This window comes from Saimiri boliviensis, chromosome 9, assembly GCF_048565385.1.
Source record: "Saimiri boliviensis isolate mSaiBol1 chromosome 9, mSaiBol1.pri, whole genome shotgun sequence".
NCBI classification, from domain to species: domain Eukaryota; kingdom Metazoa; phylum Chordata; class Mammalia; order Primates; family Cebidae; genus Saimiri; species Saimiri boliviensis.
The window spans coordinates 51096182-51116309 of record NC_133457.1 but is presented as its reverse complement, the minus strand read 5'-3'; the positions used below and the strand labels follow the sequence as shown (position 1 = coordinate 51116309).

General features: G+C 48.1%; 2 protein-coding genes across 8 annotated transcripts in view; one reads left to right on the top strand and one right to left on the bottom strand.

Annotated features, from left to right (window-relative positions):
- Nucleotides 1–20128, bottom strand: part of PIK3CB (phosphatidylinositol-4,5-bisphosphate 3-kinase catalytic subunit beta) — a 254144-nt gene that overhangs the window by 182794 nt on the left and 51222 nt on the right. For 4 of the 7 annotated variants that reach the window (XM_003930974.3, XM_074405844.1, XM_074405839.1 and 1 more), the window contains exon 1: nt 449–669. The exons of the other annotated variants lie outside the window; for them this stretch is intronic. The gene's annotated coding sequence lies outside the window, so the exon portion shown is untranslated. Of the gene's footprint in view, nt 1–448; nt 670–20128 lie in introns of those variants that run through there. 7 annotated transcript variants of the gene reach the window in all.
- LOC120360837 (small ribosomal subunit protein uS14-like) lies at nt 5196–5486 on the top strand. Its single transcript, XM_039461809.2, has one exon. The coding sequence runs from the start codon at nt 5296–5298 to the stop codon at nt 5464–5466; it is 171 nt and encodes a 56-aa protein (XP_039317743.2). The 5' UTR covers nt 5196–5295; the 3' UTR covers nt 5467–5486.

Here is a 20128-nt window from a genome sequence, read left to right as displayed (position 1 = left end):
GATTCGAAAACAAGTCCGTAACTTAGCCCAAGGTCCCCGCCCCTGGAATACTCTGCTGCGCAAAAAAGCACCTGAGGGTCGGGAAGCTCCGGACGTATCCCCACAGACGCGGGGCGCGAGGACGCCGTTTCTCCACACAGGCGTCCCTGAGGAACGGGAACCAAAGCGTCAGCGGCCCGGGACGCCCGGCAGCGTCTCTGCCGCCCGGGGGCCGGGGGCCGCCACTCACCTTGGAGAGCCCCGGGCGGGCCGCAAGCAAGCCAGGCGCCCCCACCGGCCGGCAGGCGGGTATCCTCCAAGTTGGAAGGAAGCGCGGTGCTACCAGGCTAGCCGCAGGTAGCGTCAGGCTGGAGCGCACCGCCAGCCCGCCCGGGGGCACCGCAGTCCGCGCCGCGACCCCGCCGCCCCTCAGACGCGCCGCATCCGGGTCCCGCGCGGCCGCACTCACCTGCCCGTCGCTCTGCTGCCGCCGCCGCCGCCGCCTGCTGCTATTCCTAGTCCGCGGTCAGCAACCCAGGCCGCCGCAACCGCTCCGCTTCGGCGCCCCCATCCCTGCCTCTCTAAATCACCTCCCGCCTGCCCCGTGCAGCACTACACTCGCCCGCCGCCCACTGCCATGGCCCGCTCCGCCGCAGCCGCCGCACAGGCCGACGGAGCACGCGCGCGCCGCCGCCGTACCCGCGCCCGTGTGCGCGCGCGCTCGCCTTCCAGGCGGGCATCCCAGCAGCCCCCGCCCCGCCCTGCGCCGCCCTCGGGCCAATCCCGGGCCCCGCGGTGGCGGCGGCGGCCGCTGCTGCTGGGCTGGCAGGGCGTGGGGAGAGGCCGTAGTGCTTATTCCTCTCCCACTGCCAACCCGGCTGCTTCTCTGTTGCGTGGCCTCTCCTACCTCTTTGCGTCTCCCTGAAGACTGCGAAATAGGGAATCCCCGGCAAGCCGCCTTCATCAGAGACCCATCACCTGCCCCGGCCTCCATAGCCTCCTCCCGAGAGACTCCTCTGTTCCTACGTTCCTTACTGGCCTTTTCTTCCCAGCCCTTCTCCCTCAGTTCAGTTCTGCGACGTGGACTGACTCCTGAATTATTGGGCGCAGCACTTATTTTTTTCCCGCTATCCGTCCCCGTCTTTCTCTCCCGTTGTGGGGATAAGGCGCTAGCTCGGCTGCCTCACAGCTAGCCCTTCAGTTCTACACTGTGAATGGTCGTTTCAAGGAAAAGTCCAGCCTTTCAAGCCCATGATTCTTGTTCTTTGTTCAATTTTGCAATAACAACACCTAACATTTTTCTACAAACCCTTAAACTTTACCCCTTTGCCTACCTTGTCTCCTGATAACTTTAACCTCAACCATGAATATCACTCCTCTTTCTAGTGGGACGCTTACATTTTACTTACTGAAAAACCACATTTTAACTCGTTCCAAAGTTACTATATTTTAACGTAGTGCTTCTATGTTAGCCTGGACAAATAGTTGATTACTCAGGGATAAAATCTAGAAGTACAACCTAATAAAAAGCAAACGTAGGCTGGGCGCGGTGGCTCACACCTGTAATCCCAGTATTTTTGGAGGCCGAGGCAGGTGGATCACCTGAGGTTGGGAGTTCAAGACCAGCCTAACCAACCTGAAGAAACCCCGTCTCTAAAACAAACAAAAGCAAACGTGACAAATCAATTCAGTGACAAAGCAATAGTTTATTTGAGAAATGATCCTAGTTTTGACTTTTTTTTTTTTTTTTTTTGATACGGAGTTTCGCTCTTGTTACCCAGGCTGGAGTGCAGTGGCGCGATCTCGGCTCACCGCAACCTCCGCCTCCTGGGTTCAGGCAATTCTCCTGCCTCAGCCTCCTGAGTAGCTGGGATTACAGGCACGCGCCACCATGCCCAGCTAATTTTTTGTATTTTAGTAGAGACGGGGTTTCACCATGTTGACCTGGATGGTCTCGATCTCTTGACCTCATGATCCACCCGCCTCGGCCTCCCAAAGTGCTGGGATTACAGGCTTGAGCTACCGCGCCCGGCTTGACTTTTAAATTAAAGCAAGGAACCATTCCATATTCAAAAATAAATTCCAGAAGAGGCTGGCAGTGGCTCATGCCCGTAATCCCAACACTTTGGGAGGCCGAGGTGGGCAGATCACTTGACACCAGGAGCTCAAACTCAGTCTGGGCAATATATCAAGACTCTGACAAAACTGACCAGAGTGTGGTGATATGCACCTGTGGTCCCAGCTACTCGGGAGGCTGAGGTGGGAGAATCACTTGAGCCCGGGAAGTCGAGGCTGGTGTGAATCGAGATAGCTCCACTGCACTCCAGCCTGGGAGATAGAGCAAGACTTGTCTTGAAAAGAAAAAAAATTCCAGAAGAATTAAAGGTATAAAAACTTACAAAACAAAAATTTACAGGAAAGTTCTATTTTTCTTATTTTTTTTTAATGTATTTAATTTCATCTGGCCTCCATGCTTAAAAAGTTTTTAAAGAGTAGTAACATAGGCCAGGCACGGTGGCTCACGCCTATAATCCCAGCACTTTGGGATGCCAAGTCGGGCATATCACCTGAGGTCAGGAGTTTGAGACCAGCCTGACCAACATGGAGAAATCCCATCTCTACTAAAAATACAAAATTAGCCGGGCGTGGTGGCACGTGCCTGTAATTGCAGCTACTGGGGAGGCTAAGGCAGGAGAATCACTTGAACCTGGGAGGCAGAGGTTTCAGTGAGCCGAGATTGTGCCACTGCACTCCTGCCTGGGCAATAAGAGCAAAACTCCCTCTGGAGTGCAGTGGTGTAATCTCTACTTACATCCACCTCCACTTCCTGGGTTCAAGCGATTCTCCGGCCTCAGGCTCCAGAGTAGCTGAGAATACAGTAGCACATCACCACACCTGGCTAATTTTTGTACTTTTGGCAGAGATGGGGTTTCACCATACTGGCCAGGATGGTCTTGATCTCTTTATTTATTTATTTATTTATTTTTTTTAGACGGAGTTTCGCTCTTGTTACCCAGGCTGGAGTGCAATGGCGCGATCTCGGCTCACCGCAACCTCCGCCTCCTGGGTTCAAGCAATTCTCCTGCCTCAGCCTCCCGAGTAGCTGGGATTACAGGCACACGCCACCACGCCCAGCTTATTTTTTGTATTTTTAGTAGAGACGGGGTTTCACCATGTTGACCAGGACGGTCTCGATCTCTTGACCTCGTGATCCACCCGCCTCGGCCTCCCAAAGTGCTGGGATTACAGGCTTGAGCCACGGAGCCCGGCCTTTGATCTCTTGACCTCATGATCCACCCACCTCGGCCTCCCAAAGGGCTGGGATTACAGGCATGAGCCACCACACCTGGCCAGTGAGGCAGAAATGTTAAACAGGACAGGAAGCCCAGAACCATTATATATTTAAAAAAAAAAAAAAGCCGGGCATGGTAGCTCAAGCCTGTAATCCCAGCAGTTTGGGAGGCCGAGGCGGGTGGATCACGAGGTCAAGAGATCGAGACCATCCCGGTCAACATAGTGAAACCCCGTCTCTACTAAAAATACAAAAAATTAGCTGGGCATGGTGGCACGTGCCTGTAATCCTAGCTACTCAGGAGGCTGAGTCAGGAGAATTGCCTGAACCCAGGAGGCGGAGGTTGCGGTGAGCCCAGATCACGCCATTGCACTCCAGCCTGGGTAACAAGAGCGAAACTCTGTCTCAAAAAAAAAAAAAAACCAACCAAACAAACAAAATTTGCCTACATAAATATTTTGAAGTTTTTGCATGATATCACAATAACAAATTTTGAGAAAACACCATAGGTTGGGTGCAGTGGCTCACACTGTAATCCCAACACTTTGGGAAGCCACGGCAGGAAGTTCAAGACCAGCCTAGCCAACATGGTGAAACTGCCTTTCTACTAGAAATACAAAAATTAGCCAGGTCCATACCTGTGATCCCATCTACTTGGGAGGCTGAGACGGGAGAATTGCTTGAACCCAGGAGGCAGAGGTTGCAGTCAGCTGAGAGCATGCCACTGCACTCCACCCTCGGTGACACAGCAAGACTCCATCTCAAAAATAAATAAATAAATAAATAATACAAGTCCATTTATAGAAGCTATTTTATGTTAGTGAGAGTTTCGTAGTGGGTTTCTGGTTCCTAAAGGAGTATGGGGAGGCCAGCAATCAGGAGGAAGTGAAATTGAAGCTGAGGCCTTGAAGAAGCGCAGATGTGGCTTGGACCATGGAGGGGTGGTAGGGAAGATTTCAAAAGCTGAGCCTGAATCCTCCCAGGCCTTCAACCACAGAGTCAATATTCCAAAGAGAGGAAGTCAGAAAGGATGTCACCAGGCAGGATAAATCTTCCTTCCAGTTCCTACAAAAATACTGATTCTTCCTTCTCACAAACCTACCAAGCTTCTATCCATCCCAGCAGCCCAGGAATGGTTACTCAGTATTCCTAGAGAATTTTCCTCTTGTTTGGAAATGTTGATATATCCAGTACTTGGGAACCCAAGGTCCATGACAAGGCTGTTTTAGCCAGTCATAAGGAGCGACTGGCAGGCATTTCAGCAAAGTTAGGAGCCTGAAAGACCTGCGTAACTGGCCTTGCACAGTGGCTCACGCCTGTAATCCTAGCATTTTGGGAGGCCGAGGCAGATAGATCACCTGATGTCAGGCGTTCAAGACCAGCCTGGCCAACATGGTGAAAGCCAGTCTCTGCTAAAATTGCAAAAATTAGCCAGGCGTAGTGGCATGCACCTGTAATCCAGCTCCTTGAGAGGCTGAGGCAGGAGAATTGCTTGAACCTGGGAGATAGAGGTTGCAGTGACTCAAGAGCACCACTGCACTCTAGCCTGGGGGACAAGAGTGAGACTTCCTCTCAGAAAAAAAAAAAAAAAGACCTGCTTACCAGCTGGCTCTATGAACATGGGCAAGCCTGTTAACTTCTCTGGGCCTCAGTTTTCCTCAGCTATATAAAATTCATTCAGACCAGGTATAATGGCTCATGCTTGTAATCCCAGCAATTTTCGAATCTGAGGTGGGAGGATCACTTGAGCCCAGGATCCTGGCCTGGCCAACATAACAAGACCCTCTCTCTACAATAAATAAACATAATTAGCCAGATGTGATGCACATGTGGTTCCAGCTACTTGAGAGGCTCAGGTGGGAGGATTGCTTGAGCCCCGGAAGTTGAAGCTGCAATGAGCCATGATCACGCCACTGCACTCCAGCCTGGGCATCAGAGCAAGACTCCATACCTTAAAAAAAAGTATTGATTCAAGAATATCTGCTGCCTCCTTCCTTTTACATCGTTGCCTTTCAGAGAGCAAGATGGGTCACCAGCATCTGTACTGGAGCCACCCGGGAAAATTCGGCCAGGGTTCTCGCTCTTGTCGAGTCTGTTCAAACCGGCACGGTTTGATCTGGAAATATGGTCTCAATATGTGCCGCCAGTATTTCCGTCAGTACGCGAAGGATATAGGTTTCATTAAGTTGGACTAAATGATCTTCAAAGGATTATCCAAGACCTCTACCATGAAAAACCATGATAGTTCTTTGTACATAAAATAAACATTTTTGGCCGGGTGTGGTGGCTCACGCCTATAATCCCAACACTTTGGGAGGCCAAGGTGGGAGGATCACTTGAGCCCAGGAGTTCAAGACCAGCCTGGGCAATATAGAGAGACTTTGTCTCTACAAAAAATAAAAATAAATAAATAAATAAATAAATAGCCAAGTGTGGTGGTGTGCGCCTTTGTTCCCAGCTACTTTGGAGGCTGAGGTGGGAGGATGGCTTGAGGCCAAAAGGTTGAGGGTGCAGTGATCTGTGATCATGCAACTGCATTCCTGCCTGGGTGACAGAGAGAGACGCTATCTACAAAAAAAAAAAGAATATTTACCAACAAACATCTACTATTTGTCAGGCACTAATCTTGGTCCTGTGGAAATAACTGGTTTTCCTGCCTGTCTCTCAGTGGGTTCAGCAACTTGAGGGCTGGAATGCTCCCCTATATATAGCCTGGTCTAAGAACGAATGGTCTCACTTGCCATTTGCCTGTCTGGATAGATTTAAACTCCTGGCCTCAAGCAAATCTTTTGTCCTAGCTTCCGAAGTAGTTAGAACTACACGTGCACGCTAATGTGCCCAGTAAGGCTTTCTTTTGAAGAACAAATTACTCTGTTCCATGTACTTTTTTTTTTTTTTTTTTGTAGAGAGAGAGGGTCTTGCTCTATCAACCAGGTTGCAGTGCAGTGGCGCAATCATGGCTCACTGCAGCCTCAACCTCCCAGGCTGAACTGATCCTCCCACCTCAGCCTCCTGAATAGCTAGAACCACAGACATGTGCCAACACACTCCCAGCTAATTTTTTCTTTTTTTTTTTTGAAAATGGAGAGCCGGGCGCAGTGGCTCACGCCTGTAATCCTAGCATTTTGGGAGGCTGAGGTGGGCGGATCACCTGAGGTCAGGAGTTCGAGACCAGCCTGACCAATATGGTGAAACCCCATCTTAAATTTAAAAAAAGAAAGAAAGAAATGGAGTCATGCTCTGTCACCAGGTTGAAGTGCAGTGGCATGATCTTGGCTCACTGCAAACTCCACCTCCTGGGTTCAAGCGATTCTCTTGCCTCAGCCTCCATAGTAGCTGGGATTACAGGCACCCACCCACCATGCTTGGCTAATTTTTCTATTTTCAGTGGAGAAAAGGTTTCGATATGTTGGTCAGGCTGGTCTCAAACTCCTGAGCTCAAGCACTCCACCCACCTCAGCCTCGCAAAGTGCTGGGATTACAGGCCCCTATGTGCATTTTTATCCATGATTTTTAGAACAGTGTTCAGTGTTCAGCTACACCAATGTACAATTTGCAGGGCTAGAAGCTGTAGGAAACAAGAAGGACATTCTGAGAAGGCAGAAAAGCCCAGGTGTGTTGGCTCAAGCTTGTAACCCTGGCACTAAAGGAGGCCAAGGCAGGAGGATTACTTGAGCTCAGGAGTTCGATATCAGCCTGGGAAACATAGTAAGACCTTTTCGCTATAAAATATTTTAAAATATAAAAAAAGAAAAAGAGAAAAAGCTAGGCATTGGGACTCAAGGGGACTAGACGTATTCTCCTAGATAGCAAACTAAGAGATATACAATGTTTTAAAGGAAAATTTGACAAAGCACACATACACACACACGAATATATATACATACATATATTACATTGATATAAACCATACACACATAAAGAGAGAGATTATAGCTGAATTATGTGATATTATGCAACTTTAAAAAGAATAAGACTGCCGGGCGCGGTGGCTCAAGCCTGTAATCCCAGCACTTTGGGAGGCCGAGGCGGGTGGATCACAAGGTCAAGAGATCGAGACCATCCTGGTCAACATGGTGAAACCCCGTCTCTACTAAAAATACAAAAAATTAGCTGGGCATGGTGGTGTGTGCCTGTAATCCCAGCTACTCAGGAGGCTGAGTCAGGAGAATTGCCTGAACCCAGGAGGTAGAGGTGGCGGTGAGCCGAGATCGCGCCATTGCACTCCAGCCTGGGTAACAAGAGCGAAACTGTCTCAAAAAAAAAAAAAAAAAGGAGACGCAAGAAGCAAGAGAGACCAGCCCCGACGCAGTAACTCATGCCTGTTATCCCAGCACTTTGGGAGGCCGAGGTGGGTGAATCACCTGAGGTAAGGAGTTCAAGACCAGCCTGGCCAAATGGCAAAACCCTGTCTCTACTAAAAATACAAAAATTAGCCAGGTGTAGTGGCACATGCCTGTAATCCCAGATACTGGGGAGACTGTGGCAGGGGAATCTCTTGAACTGGAGAGGTGGAGGTTGCAGTGAGCTGAGATCTCGCCATTACACTTCAGCCTGGGTGACAGAGGGAGACTCCAGCTAAAAAAAGCAAGAGAGGAAAGGGCGGAGCTTGGTGAGGAGGGAGTCAGTATGGCAGTGAGGGCACTTGAAGGGTAGGAAGTAGCCTCAGGGAAAGGCAGGAAGTACCCTTACAAATCGAAAATGCCATCATATTGTATTTGTTTTGTTTTGTTGAGATGAAACAAAACTGTGTCACCCTGGTTGGAGTGCAGTGGTGTGATCTTGGCTCATTGTAACCTCCACCTCCTGGGCTGAAGCAATCTTCCTGCCTCAGCCACCGAAGTAGCTGGAACTACAAGCATAAGCTACCATGCCCAGCTAAATTTTTGTATTTTTTGTAGAGACAAGGGTTTCCACTGTGCTGCCCAGGCTGATCTGGAACTCCTGGCCTCACAAAGTGCTGGGATTACAGGCATAAACCACCATGGCTGGCCTTTTTTTCTTTTTGAGACAGGGTCTCCCTCTGTAACCCAGGCTGGAGTGCCGTGGTGCAATCTCAGCTAATTTTTATATGTTTTCATAGAGATAGGGTTTCAATCTGTTGCCCAGGATGGTCACAAACTCCTAAACTCTAGTGATTGGCCAAGCTCAGCCTCCCAAAGTGCTGGGATTACAGGTGTGAGGCACTGTGCCCAGCCTCTATCACACTGTACGTTGAGTGCAATTAGCCTTCAATCCTATTAACTTGTGACTCTAGAATAGTGTCATTCACTAAAGAAATATGTTGCTGTTGAGAAATAATAAGTCAGACACAGCCAGGTACAGTGGCTCATGCCTGTAATCCCAGCAATTTGGGAGGCTGATGCGGGTAGATCACGAGGTCAGGAGTTTGAGACCAGCCTGGCCAGCATGGTGAAACGCTGTCTCTACTAAAGATACAAAAAAAGTAGCCAGGCATGGTGGCGCGTACCTGTAATCCTAGCTACTCGGCAGGCTGAGGCAGAATTGCTTGAACTCGGGAGGCGGAGGTTGCAGTAAGCCAAGATCCCACCATTGCACTCTGGCCTCCGTGACTAGGGCGAGACTCTGGCTCAGAAAAATAAGTAAATAAATGAGACACTTTAAAATCCAATTAGCATTGGTATGTAAAGTTACGTAGATCAAAGATTGTATCCCTGGTTCCCAAGGGGTTTAGAAGTGACTCTGCCTTGTGGAATGTCAGCTATTCATCAACAAAGGTGCTGCCCTGTTTGTTGTGGTGGACAAGCCACCCTAGACTACAATTTAACCTGTTTTTATGTTTAAGGAAGATAATATAATTAAACTAACATTTACATAATCTGCTACCTTGAACACCTTGAATCAATAATTTTCTGGCCCATTAAGGAGTCAAAGGCAGAAATATCTAAATTCGAATGCCAGTGGCCCATCTGCACTTTCACCCGCATTCATTCATAGCTACATTTTTGGTGGAGAGTCTAAGTACAGCGCCTTAGGGAGCTCAGAAGGCCTTATACTGGCAAAACAAACCCTAACTTCAAAGGGAATTACTTTAGCTTTTAAAAAAGGGCTCTGTCGCAGCCTTTTTCCTTTAAGAAAAGAGCAAACCAAAGAGCTGACTGACTTCAGGGAGTGTGGTGTTTGTTTGGCACCAGGTTTTGATAGTTAAATCAAGCAGAGCTCACAGGTCTACAGCAGTCTTGAAATACCTATGCAAATGAATGGGGGAGCTTGCAAGTACAGTATGGGTCTCAAAAACAAAAACCTGGATTGCACAGTCTAAAAGGGTGAGGACTTGAGTGAAATGTGAAATGACTTCCCTAGTCTTCAGTCCCCTAGACTGATCAAGGGGCGGATAAATGTTGTTCCGCTTACACAATCATGACTTACACATTGGCCGGGTGAGGTGGTTCATGCCTATAATGCCAGCACTTTGGGAAGCCGAGGTGGGTGGACAGCTTGAGCTCAAGAGTTCAAGACTGGACAACGTGGTGAAACCTCATTTCAAAAAATACAAAAATTAGTTGGGTGTGGTGGTGTGCACCTTTAGTTCCAGCTATTCTGGGAGCTGAGGTAGGAGGAGCGCTTGTGGCCTGGGAGATGAAAATTGCAGTGAACCAAGATCGCACCAGAGTCAGAGCCGTTTGAACCCCAGCAACTCCATTTTGAATGGGGGCTGGGTAAAATAAGGCTGAGACCTACTGGGCTGCATTCCCAGACAGTTAGGCATTCTAAGTCACAGACAGGATGAACCAGGAGGTTACAAGACACCAGTCATAAAGACCTGGCTGATACCACAGGTTACAGTAAAGAAGCCAGCCAAATCCCGCCAAAACCAAGATGGAGATGAGAGTGACCTCTGGTCTTCCTCACTGCTACACTCCTATCAGCGCCATGACAGTTTACAAATGCCATGGCAACGTAGGGAAGTTACCCTATATGGTCTAAAGAGAGGAGTTATGAAAAATCCACCCCTTGTTTAGTATATAATCAAGCAATAATCATAAAAATGGGCAACCAACAGCCCTTGGGGCTGCTCTGCCTATGGAGTAGGTATCCTTTTATTCCTTTACTCTCTTAGTGAACATGCCTTCACTTTAAAGACTTGCCTCGAATTCTTTTCTTGCAGGAAATCCAAGAACCATCTCTTGGGGTCTGAATCAGGACCCCTTTCCAGTAACATCACTGCACTCCAGCCCTGGCAACAGAGAGAGACTGTTTCAAAAAAAAAGAAGAAAAAAAAAAAGACTCTTTGACAGGTAAAAAAAAATGTTCCCTAAAGATCCCCTGAGCCCAGGACTTCGAGGGTGCAGTGAGCTCTGATCACACAACTATATTCCAGCCTGGATGGGGTTTCACCATCTTGGCCAGGCTGGTCTCGAACTGCTGACCTCGTGATCCACCCACCTTGGCCTCCCAAAGTGCTGGGATTACAGGCATGAGCCACCATGCCCAGCCCCAAGACACTAACTCTTAAAAAAAAGCTTTTTTGGCCAGGCTCGGTGGCTCGCATCTGTAATCCCAGCACTTTGAGAGAGACTGATGCAGGCAATATCCTGAGGTCAGGATTTTGAGACCAGCCTGGCCAAAAGGGTGAAACCCCATCTCTACTAAAAACACACACAAACAAAAACAGCTGGCTGTGGTGGCATGTGCCTGTAATACCAGCTACTGGTATTACAGCCTGAACCAGGAGAATCGCTTGAACCCAGGAGGCCGAGGTTGCAGTGAGACAAGATGGCGCCACTGCACTCCAGCATGGGTGACAAAGGGAGACTCCCTCTCAAAAAAAAAAAATTACGCCGGGCACGGTGGCTCAAGCCTGTAATCCCAGCACTTTGGGAGGCCGAGGCGGGTGGATCACGAGGTCGAGAGATCGAGACCATCCTGGTCAACGTGGTGAAACCCCGTCTCTACTAAATATAGAAAAAATTAGCTGGGCATGGTGGCACGTGCCTGTAATCCCAGCTACTCAGGAGGCTGAGGCAGGAGAATTGCCTGAACCCAGGAGGCGGAGGTTGCGGTGAGCCGAGATCATGCCATTGCACTCCAGCCTGGGTAACAAGAGCGAAACTCCGTCTCAAAAAAAAAAAAAAAAAAAAAAATCAGCTGGGCATGGTGGTGTGTGCCTGTAATCCCAGCTACTCAGGAGGCTGAGGCAGGAGAATTGCCTGAACCCAGGAGGCGGAGGTTGCGGTGAGCCGAGATCATGCCATTGCACTCCAGCCTGGGTAACAAGAGCGAAACTCCGTCTCAAAAAAAAAAAAAAAAAAAAAAAAAAAATCAGCTGGGAATGGTGGTGTGTGCCTGTAATCCCAGCTACTCAGGAGGCTGAGGCAGGAGAATTGCCTGAACCCAGGAGGCAGAGGTTGCGGTGAGCCGAGATCATGCCATTGCACTCCAGCCTGGGTAACAAGAGCGAAAACTCCGTCTCAAAAAAAAAAAAAAAAAAAAAAAAAAAAAAAAAAAATTACTTGACCTTGGGCCACCTAATTTTTTGTTTGTTTTTTGCTCTTTTTTTTTTTTTTTCCCAGCCCTCACCGCTTGAGTTTTGCTCTTGTTGAACAGGCTGAAGTGCAATGGCCCCATCTCGGCTCACGGCAACCTCAGCCTCCTAGGTTCAAGTGATTCTCCTGCCTCATGCGCCACCAGGCCTGGCTAATTTTGTATTTTTTGTTGTTGTTGTTGTTGTTGTTTGTTTTTTTTTTGAGACAGAGCTTCACTCTTTTTTTTTTTTTTTTTTTTTTTTTTTGAGACGGAGTTTCGCTCTTGTTACCCAGGCTGGAGTGCAATGGCCCGATCTCGGCTCACCGCAACCTCTGCCTCCTGGGTTCAGGCAATTCTCCTGCCTCAGCCTCCTGAGTAGCTAGGATTACAGGCATGCGCCACCATGCCCAGCTGATTTTTTGTATTTTTAGTAGAGATGGGGTTTCACTATGTTGACCAGGATGGTCTCGATCTCTCAACCTCGTGATCCACCCGCCTCGGCCTCCCAAAGTGCTGGGATTACAGGCTTGAGCCACCGCACCCGGCGAGCTTCACTCTTTTTTTTTTTTTTTTTTTTTTTTTTGAGACGGAGTTTCGCTCTTGTTGCCCAGGCTGGAGTGCAATGGCGCGATCTCGGCTCACCGCAACCTCCGCCTCCTGGGTTCAGGCAATTCTCTTGCCTCAGCCTCCTGAGTAGCTGGGATTACAGGCGTGCGCCACCATGCCCAGCTAATTTTTTGTATTTTGAGTAGAGACGGGGTTTCACCATGTTGACCAGGATGGTCTCGATCTCTTGACCTCGTGATCCACCCGCCTCAGCCTCCCAAAGTGCTGGGATTACAGGCTTGAGCCACCGCGCCCGGCTGAGCTTCACTCTTGTTACCCAGGCTGGAGTGCAATGGCGCGATCTTGGCTCACCGCAACATCCGCCTCCTGGGTTCAGGCAATTCTCCTGCCTCAGCCTCCTGAGTAGCTGGGATTACAGGCACGCGCCACCATGCCCAGCTAATTTTTTTGTATTTTTAGTAGAGACGGGGTTTCACCATGTTGACCAGGATGGTCTTGATCTGTTGACCTCGTGATCCACCCGCCTCGGCCTCCCAAAGTGCTGGGATTGCAGGCTTGAGCCACCGCGCCCGGCCTTAATTTTGTATTTTTAGTAGACATGGGGTTTCTCCATGTTGGTCATGTTGGTCTCAAACTTCTGACCTCAGGTGATCCTCCCGCCTTGGCCTTTGAAAGTGCTGGGATTAGGCCGGGCGCGGTGGCTCAAGCCTGTAATCCCAGCACTTTGGGAGGCCGAGGCGGGTGGATCACGAGGTCGAGAGATCGAGACCATCCTGGTCAACATGGTGAAACCCCGTCTCTACTAAAAATACAAAAAATTAGCTGGGCATGGTGGTGCGTGCCTGTAATCCCAGCTACTCAGGAGGCTGGGGCAGGAGAATTGCTTGAACCCAGGAGGCGGAGGTTGCGGTGAGCCGAGATCGCGCCATTGCACTCCAGCCTGGGTAACAAGAGCGAAACTCCGTCTCAAAAAAAAAAAAAAAAAAAAAAAAGAAAGTGCTGGGATTACAGGCAACAGCTATCATCCCAGCACTTCGGGAGATTAAGATGGGAGTATGGCTTGAGCTCATGAGTTTCAGACCAACCCGGGCAAGATAATGAGACACCCTCTCTACAAAAAAATTTCAAAATTTAGCTGAGCATGGTGATGCCTGCCTGTAGTCTCAGCTACCAGGGAGACTAAGGCAAGAGGATCCCTTGAGCCTATGAGTTCCAGTCCTCAGTGAGCTATGATTTTGCCACTGCCTTCTAGACTGGTGATAGAGTGAGACTCTGTCTCTAAAAAAAATTTAAACAAAAAAAAACTGGGCTAAGTGCAGTGGTTCATGTCTGTAATCCCAGCACTTTGGGAGACTGAGGTGGGCAGATAGCTTGAGGTAAGGAATCTGAGACCAGCCTGGCCAACGTGGTGAAACCCTGTTTCTACTTAAAAATACAAAAATTAGGCCGGGCGCGGTGGCTCAAGCCTGTAATCCCAGCACTTTGGGATGCCGAGGCGGGTGGATCACGAGGTCAAGAGATCGAGACCATCCTGGTCAACATGGTGAAACCCCGTCTCTACTAAAAATACAAAAAAAAATTAGCTGGGCATGGTGGCACGTGCCTGTAATCCCAGCTACTCAGGAGGCTGAGGCAGGAGAATTGCCTGAGCCCAGGAGGCGGAGGTTGCGGTGAGCCGAGATGGCGCCATTGCACTCCAGCCTGGGTAACAAGTGCGAAACTCCGTCTCAAAAAAAAAAAAAAAAAAAAAATACAAAAATTAGCTGGATGTGGTGGTATGTATGTCCAGCTAATTTTTTGTATTTTATAATTTTGTAATTACAGCTACTTGAGAGGCTGAGGTATAAGAATCACTTGAGTCTGGAAAGTGGAGGTTGCATTGAGCCGAGATCACATCACTGCACTCCAGCCTGGGTAATGGAATAAGACTCTGTCTCAAAAAAAAAAAGAAAAGAAACCTGTTTACTGAGGCAGGTGGTAGAGATATGGGGGTGAACAAAACAACATGATGCTTGCAGCTGATGCTGCAGAGGAAGAAGTAGTCATTAATGAAGTCATCACATGATGAACTGCAAATTACAGCTAAGTGCCATAAAGTGGGAGGGAGTGCCTGATGTTGTGAAAGCAATAATAACAGGGGGAATTTTCATGTGAGTTGGCTGAAGGTGATGGCAAGACAAGAAACAATAAAAATAATTTTTTTAATGAAAAGGGCCAGGCATGGTGGCTCAAGCCTGTAATCCCAGCACTTTGGGAGGCCGAGGTGGGTGAATTACGAGGTCAAGAAATCGAGACCATCCTGGTCAATATGGCGAAACCTCATCTCTACCAAAAAGACAAAAAAAAAAAAAAAAATTAGCTGGGCATGGTGGTGCGTGCCTGTAATCCCAGCTACTCAGGAGGCTGAGACAGGAGAATTGTTTGAACCCAGGAGGCGGAGGTTACAGTGAGCCGAGATCGAGCCATTGTACTCCAGACTGGGCAAAAAGAGCAAAACTCCGTCTCAAAAAAAAAAAAAGAAAAAGAAAAAGAAAAAAATAAGTAACGGGAAATTGACATAGTCAGAGGGGACGCTAGGCTCAGTCTGAGGGAAGAATGGACTTTAACCAAGCAAAGAGTGGAATGAAGAATGTTGCAATCAGAGAGAACAGCCTAGGCAATTGTCCTGTGGCAGTAAGGAATGTGTCAGTTTGAAAGACCAAAAAAGGCCAGTGTGAGTAGCATGTAGAAAGCATGGTATGAAATCCTGGAGTAGACATTATAACCACTGATATTTCCAGCTCATTTCCCTTCCAGAGGACTGCTACCTTGAAGTTAGGTGGAATCCTTGAAGTTGGGTAGAGCCATGAGATTTGCTTCAGCTAATGCAAGCCACTTGCTTTGGTAAGCACAGGTGGCAGCTGCTACCACTTCACTCCAGCCTGAGCAAAAGAGTGAGACTCTGTCTCAAAAATATATATGTATGTGTGTATATATATGTGAATTTTTTTTTTTTTTTTTTTTTGAGACGTAGTGTCGCTCTTGTTACCCAGGCTGGAGTGCAATGGCGCGATCTCGGCTCACCGCAACCTCCGCCTCCTGGGTTCAGGCAATTCTCCTGCCTCAGCCTCCTGAGTAGCTGGGATTACAGGCACGTGACACCATGCCCAGCTAATTTTTTGTATTTTTAGAATAGACGGGGTTTCACCATGTTGACCAGGATGGTCTTGATCTCTCGACCTCATGATCCACCCGCCTCGGCCTCCCAAAGTGCTGGAATTACAGGCTTCAGCCACCGCGCCCGGCCTATATATGTGAATTTATGACTGATAAGCTACATTAGCCACTAGGGATTCTATTTTGGCTTTTTTTTTTTTTTTTTTTTGAGATGGAGTATTGCTCTGTCCCTCAGGCTGGAGTGCAGTGACATGATCTCGGTTCACTGCAACCTCTGCCTCCCAGGTTCAAACAATTCTCCCGCCTCAGCCTCCTGAGTAGCTGGGATTACAAGGGCACCCACCATGCCCGACTAATTTTTTATATTTTAGTAGAGATAGGGTTTCACGGTGTTGCCCAGGCTAGTCTCAAACTCCTGAGCTCTCAGCTTCCCTAAATGCTAGGATTACAGGCGCGAGCCACCGCCCTCGGCCATATCTTAGCTATTTATTTATTTACTTATATCTTCTACCAGGTTGTAAACTATGTCTATACCTGTGAGGAGAAGGTGTAGACATAGTGTTTATTTTTATACCTCCCACAGTTGACAAAGGGCCTTTTTCTAAGTGAGTCTTCAGCGAATGTATATCAGGTGCCTTTACCTGAATCCACATAGCAAACAAATGCTGAAACAGGGATCAGGGCAATAACCCCTATTGCTTTCACATCATACTGCCTCCCACCCTTCCACTAAGACTTTGGTTAATTTGATTTTTTCCAGGAATATGCAATTCGTGGCCTAATCGTACATGGCAGCAAAAAAAAAAAAAAAAAGTTTAAAAAAAATTTGTATTCAACTTTGGAAATCATTAGGTCATTTGTTATTTGAAGGAAAAAAATATGTAGAGAGAAAACACACCTGACTGTACATAAATGGCCTTGAGGATGTAATACAAGCCAACCAAAGTACAGAAATCCAGAGTTCACCCTGCAACAGCATCCTGAAATTGTGTCTGCACTTCCACTCTGGTTCTTTGAATAAGCTTCCCAGGTGTTATTTTCTAGTGATGACGTGACTCAATATCTGGATCTCTGGGGAGCTCTGAACTGGACAGATAAAATCTTAGCATACTTTTGTCCAGACAAAGCTTGATGCAAGCTTTCTTTTTTTTTTTTTTTTTGAGACGGAGTTTCGCTCTTGTTACCCCAGGCTGGAGTGCAATGGCGCGATCTCGGCTCACCGCAACCTCCGCCTCCTGGGTTCAGGCAATTCTCCTGCCTCAGCCTCCTTAGTAGCTGGGATTACAGGCACACGCCACCATGCCCAGCTAATTTTTTGTATTTTTAGTAGAGACAGGGTTTCGCCGTGTTGACCGGGATGGTCTCGATCTCTTGACCTCGTGATCCACCCACCTCGGCCTCCCAAAGTGCTGGGATTACAGGCTGAGCCACCGTGCCCGGCCGATGCAAGCTTTCTTAAACTTTGTTTTTTTTTTTTTTTTTTTGAGACAGAGTTTCTTTCTTTCTTTCTTTTTTTTTTTGAGACGGAGTTTCGCTCTTGTTACCCAGGCTGGAGTGCAATGGCACGATCTCGGCTCACCGCAACCTCCACTTCCTGGGTTCAGACAATTCTCCTGCCTCAGCCTCCTGAGTAGCTGGGATTACAGGCATGCACAACCATGCCCAGCTAATTTTTTGTAATTTTTTTTTTTTAGTAGAGACGGGGTTTCACCATGTTGACCAGGATGGTCTCGATCTGTCGACCTCGTGATCCACCCGCCTCGGCCTCCCAAAGTGCTGGGATTACAGGCTTGAGCCACCGCGCCCGGCTATAAAAATTTAATAAGACCATTATTCTGTGTGACACACTCTGATATCAGCTAGTCTATTTCTATTTTCTTTCTTTTTTAAAATTTTTCCTCTGATGCTGACATTTCTGTTTTCTATTTTTTGTATTTGTTTTTTGGTTTTGAGATATAGAGTCTCACTCTCACTCTGTCACCAAGGCTGGAGTATAGTGGCACAATCATGTTCACTGCAGCCTTGACCTCCTGGGCTCAAGTGATCCTCCCGCCTCAGTCTCCCTAATAGCTGGGATCACAGGCACGTGCCATCACATCTAATTTATTTATTTTTTATTTGTACAGACAGGATCTCATTATGTCACCCAGGCTGGTCTCCAACTCCTGGACTCAAGCGGTCCTCTAGCCTTGACTTCTGAAAGTGTTGAAATTACAGGCGTGAGCCACCATGCTTGGCCAGTAATTTTTTATTTTTATTTTTTGAGATTGGATCCTGCTCTGCTGCCCAGGCTGGAGTGCAGTGACAAGATCACAGCTCACTGTAGCCTCAACCTCCTGAGCTCAAGTGATCCTCCTACTTCAACCTTCCCAGTAGCAGGGACTACAGGTGCATGCCACCACACCTTACTCATCTCCATGGCTAACGGGTTTTTGCCACGTTGCACAGACTGGTCTCCAACTCCTAGACTCAAGTGATTTGCCCTCCACAGGGCATTTCTCCTGGCCAGCATTTCTGTTTTCTCTTCTATGTTATAAACTTGCTGTAAGAGCATCAGTTGGCCAGACAAGGTGGCTCACACCTGTAATCCTAGCACTTTGGGAGGTCAAGGCAGGTGGATCATGAGGTCAGGAGATTGAAACCATCCTGGCAAACACAGTGACACCCCATCTCTACTAAAAACACAAACAAAATTAGCCAGGTGTGGTGGTGCACGCCTGTTGTCCTAGCTACTCAGGAGGCTGAGGCAGGAGAATCGCTTGAATCTGGGAGGCGGAGGTAGCAGTAAGCTAAGACTGTGCTACTGCACTCCAGCATGGGTGATAGAGCGAGACTCCATCTCAAAAAAAGAAGTGTCAGTCAGATAGGTATAATTTAATATGCAGGGTCTGGGAAACATCTTGGAGTAGCTGACATTTAAGCTGAGACCTAAAGGCCAAATAGGAGTTAGTCACATAAGATTTGAGAGGAAAGGGAGTAGGGAGAGAATTACAGGCAGAGAAAAGAACACTGTTCATAAACAGAGGTAAGAAAGAGTAGGGGGTGGCCAGGTGTGGTGGCTCCTGCCTGTAGTCTCAGCTACTCGGGAGGCTGAAGTGGGAGGATTGCTTGAGCCCAGGAGGTCAAGGATGCAGGGAGCACCACTGCACCGCAGCCTAAGCAACAGACTGAGACCCTGTCGCCAAAAAAAGGAGTCAGGGGCCAGCATGGTGACTCACGCCTATAGTCCTGGCACTTTAAGAGGCCGAGGTAGGAAGATCACTTGAGCCCAGGAGTTTGATACCAGCCTGGGCAACATAGCAGGACACCCATCTTTACACAAAATGAAAAAATAAAATAGCTGAGTGTGGTGGTGGACTACACCTCTGTGTAGTCGCAGCTACTTCAGAGGCTGAAGTGGGAGGATCACTTGAGCCTGGGGAGGTTGAGGCTGCAGTGAGCTTTGAGTGCACCACTGCCCTCCAGCCTGTTGACAGATGAGACCCTATCTCAAAAATAAAGAAAAAACGGGCCGGGCTTGGTGGCTCAAGCCTGTAATCCCAGCACTTTGGGAGGCCGAGGCGGGTGGATCACGAGGTCAAGAGATCGAGACCATCCTGGTCAACATGGTGAAACCCCGTCTCTACTAAAAATACAAAAAATTAGCTGGGCATGGTGGCGTGTGCCTGTAATCCCAGCTACTCAGAAGGCTGAGGCAGGAGAATTGCCTGAACCCAGAAGGCGGAGGTTGCAGTGAGCCGAGATCGCGCCATTGCACTCCAGCCTGGGTAACAAGAGTGAAACTCCGCCTCAAAAAAAAAAGAAAAAAAAAAAAGAAAAGAAAAGAAAAAAGGAAGAGTTGGGTGCATATAAGAAACCGTCTTATGGCCGGAATCAGTGGCTCACACCTGTAATTCTAGCACTTTGGGAGGCTGAGGTGGGTGGTGGATCACCGGAGGTCAGGAGTTTGAGACCAGTCTGGCCAACGTGGTAAAACCCTGTCTCTGCTAAAAATACACAGACAAAAAAATAGCCAGATGTGTGGTGGCATGAGCCTATAATCCCAGCTACTTGGGAAGCTGAGGCAGGAGAATGGCATGAATCCAAGAAGTGGAGGTTGCAGTGAGCCAAGTTCGTGCTACTGCACTTCAGCCTAGATGACAAGAGCGAAATTCTGTCACCAAAATAAAAGAAACCAACTTATGTGCCCCCTTAACTTGCAAAAAAAAAGGTATGAACTTTCGTTGTTTCTGTTCCTACTTTTTCTTTGGAAATCCCCATTCTCTATTCTACATAGGCTTGGTGAGACTGCTATGTGGGACCACAACTCCTACCCCATAGAGATGGATGGGTGACACAGGCCGATCAATCAGAGACCTCCATCTCCCTGGCCACAGTAATGATTGTCTCAGGGATTGAGGAGGTAACCTCAACCACACCTATCAAAGTAATCTTTTTTTTTTTTTTTTTTTTTTTTTTGAGACGGAGTTTCGCTCTTGTTACTCGGCTCACCGCAACCTCCGCCTCCTGGGTTCAGGCAATTCTCCTGCCTCAGCCTCCTGTGTAGCTGGGATTACAGGCACGCACCACCATGCCCAGCTATTTTTTTTTTTTGTATTTTTAGTAGAGACGGGGTTTCACCATGTTGACCAAGATGGTCTCGATCTC

Excerpts from the sequence above, each read along its gene's own strand:
- LOC120360837 (XM_039461809.2), top strand. The coding sequence starts at position 5,296 with ATGGGTCACCAGCATCTGTACTGGAGCCACCCGGGAAAATTCGGCCAG.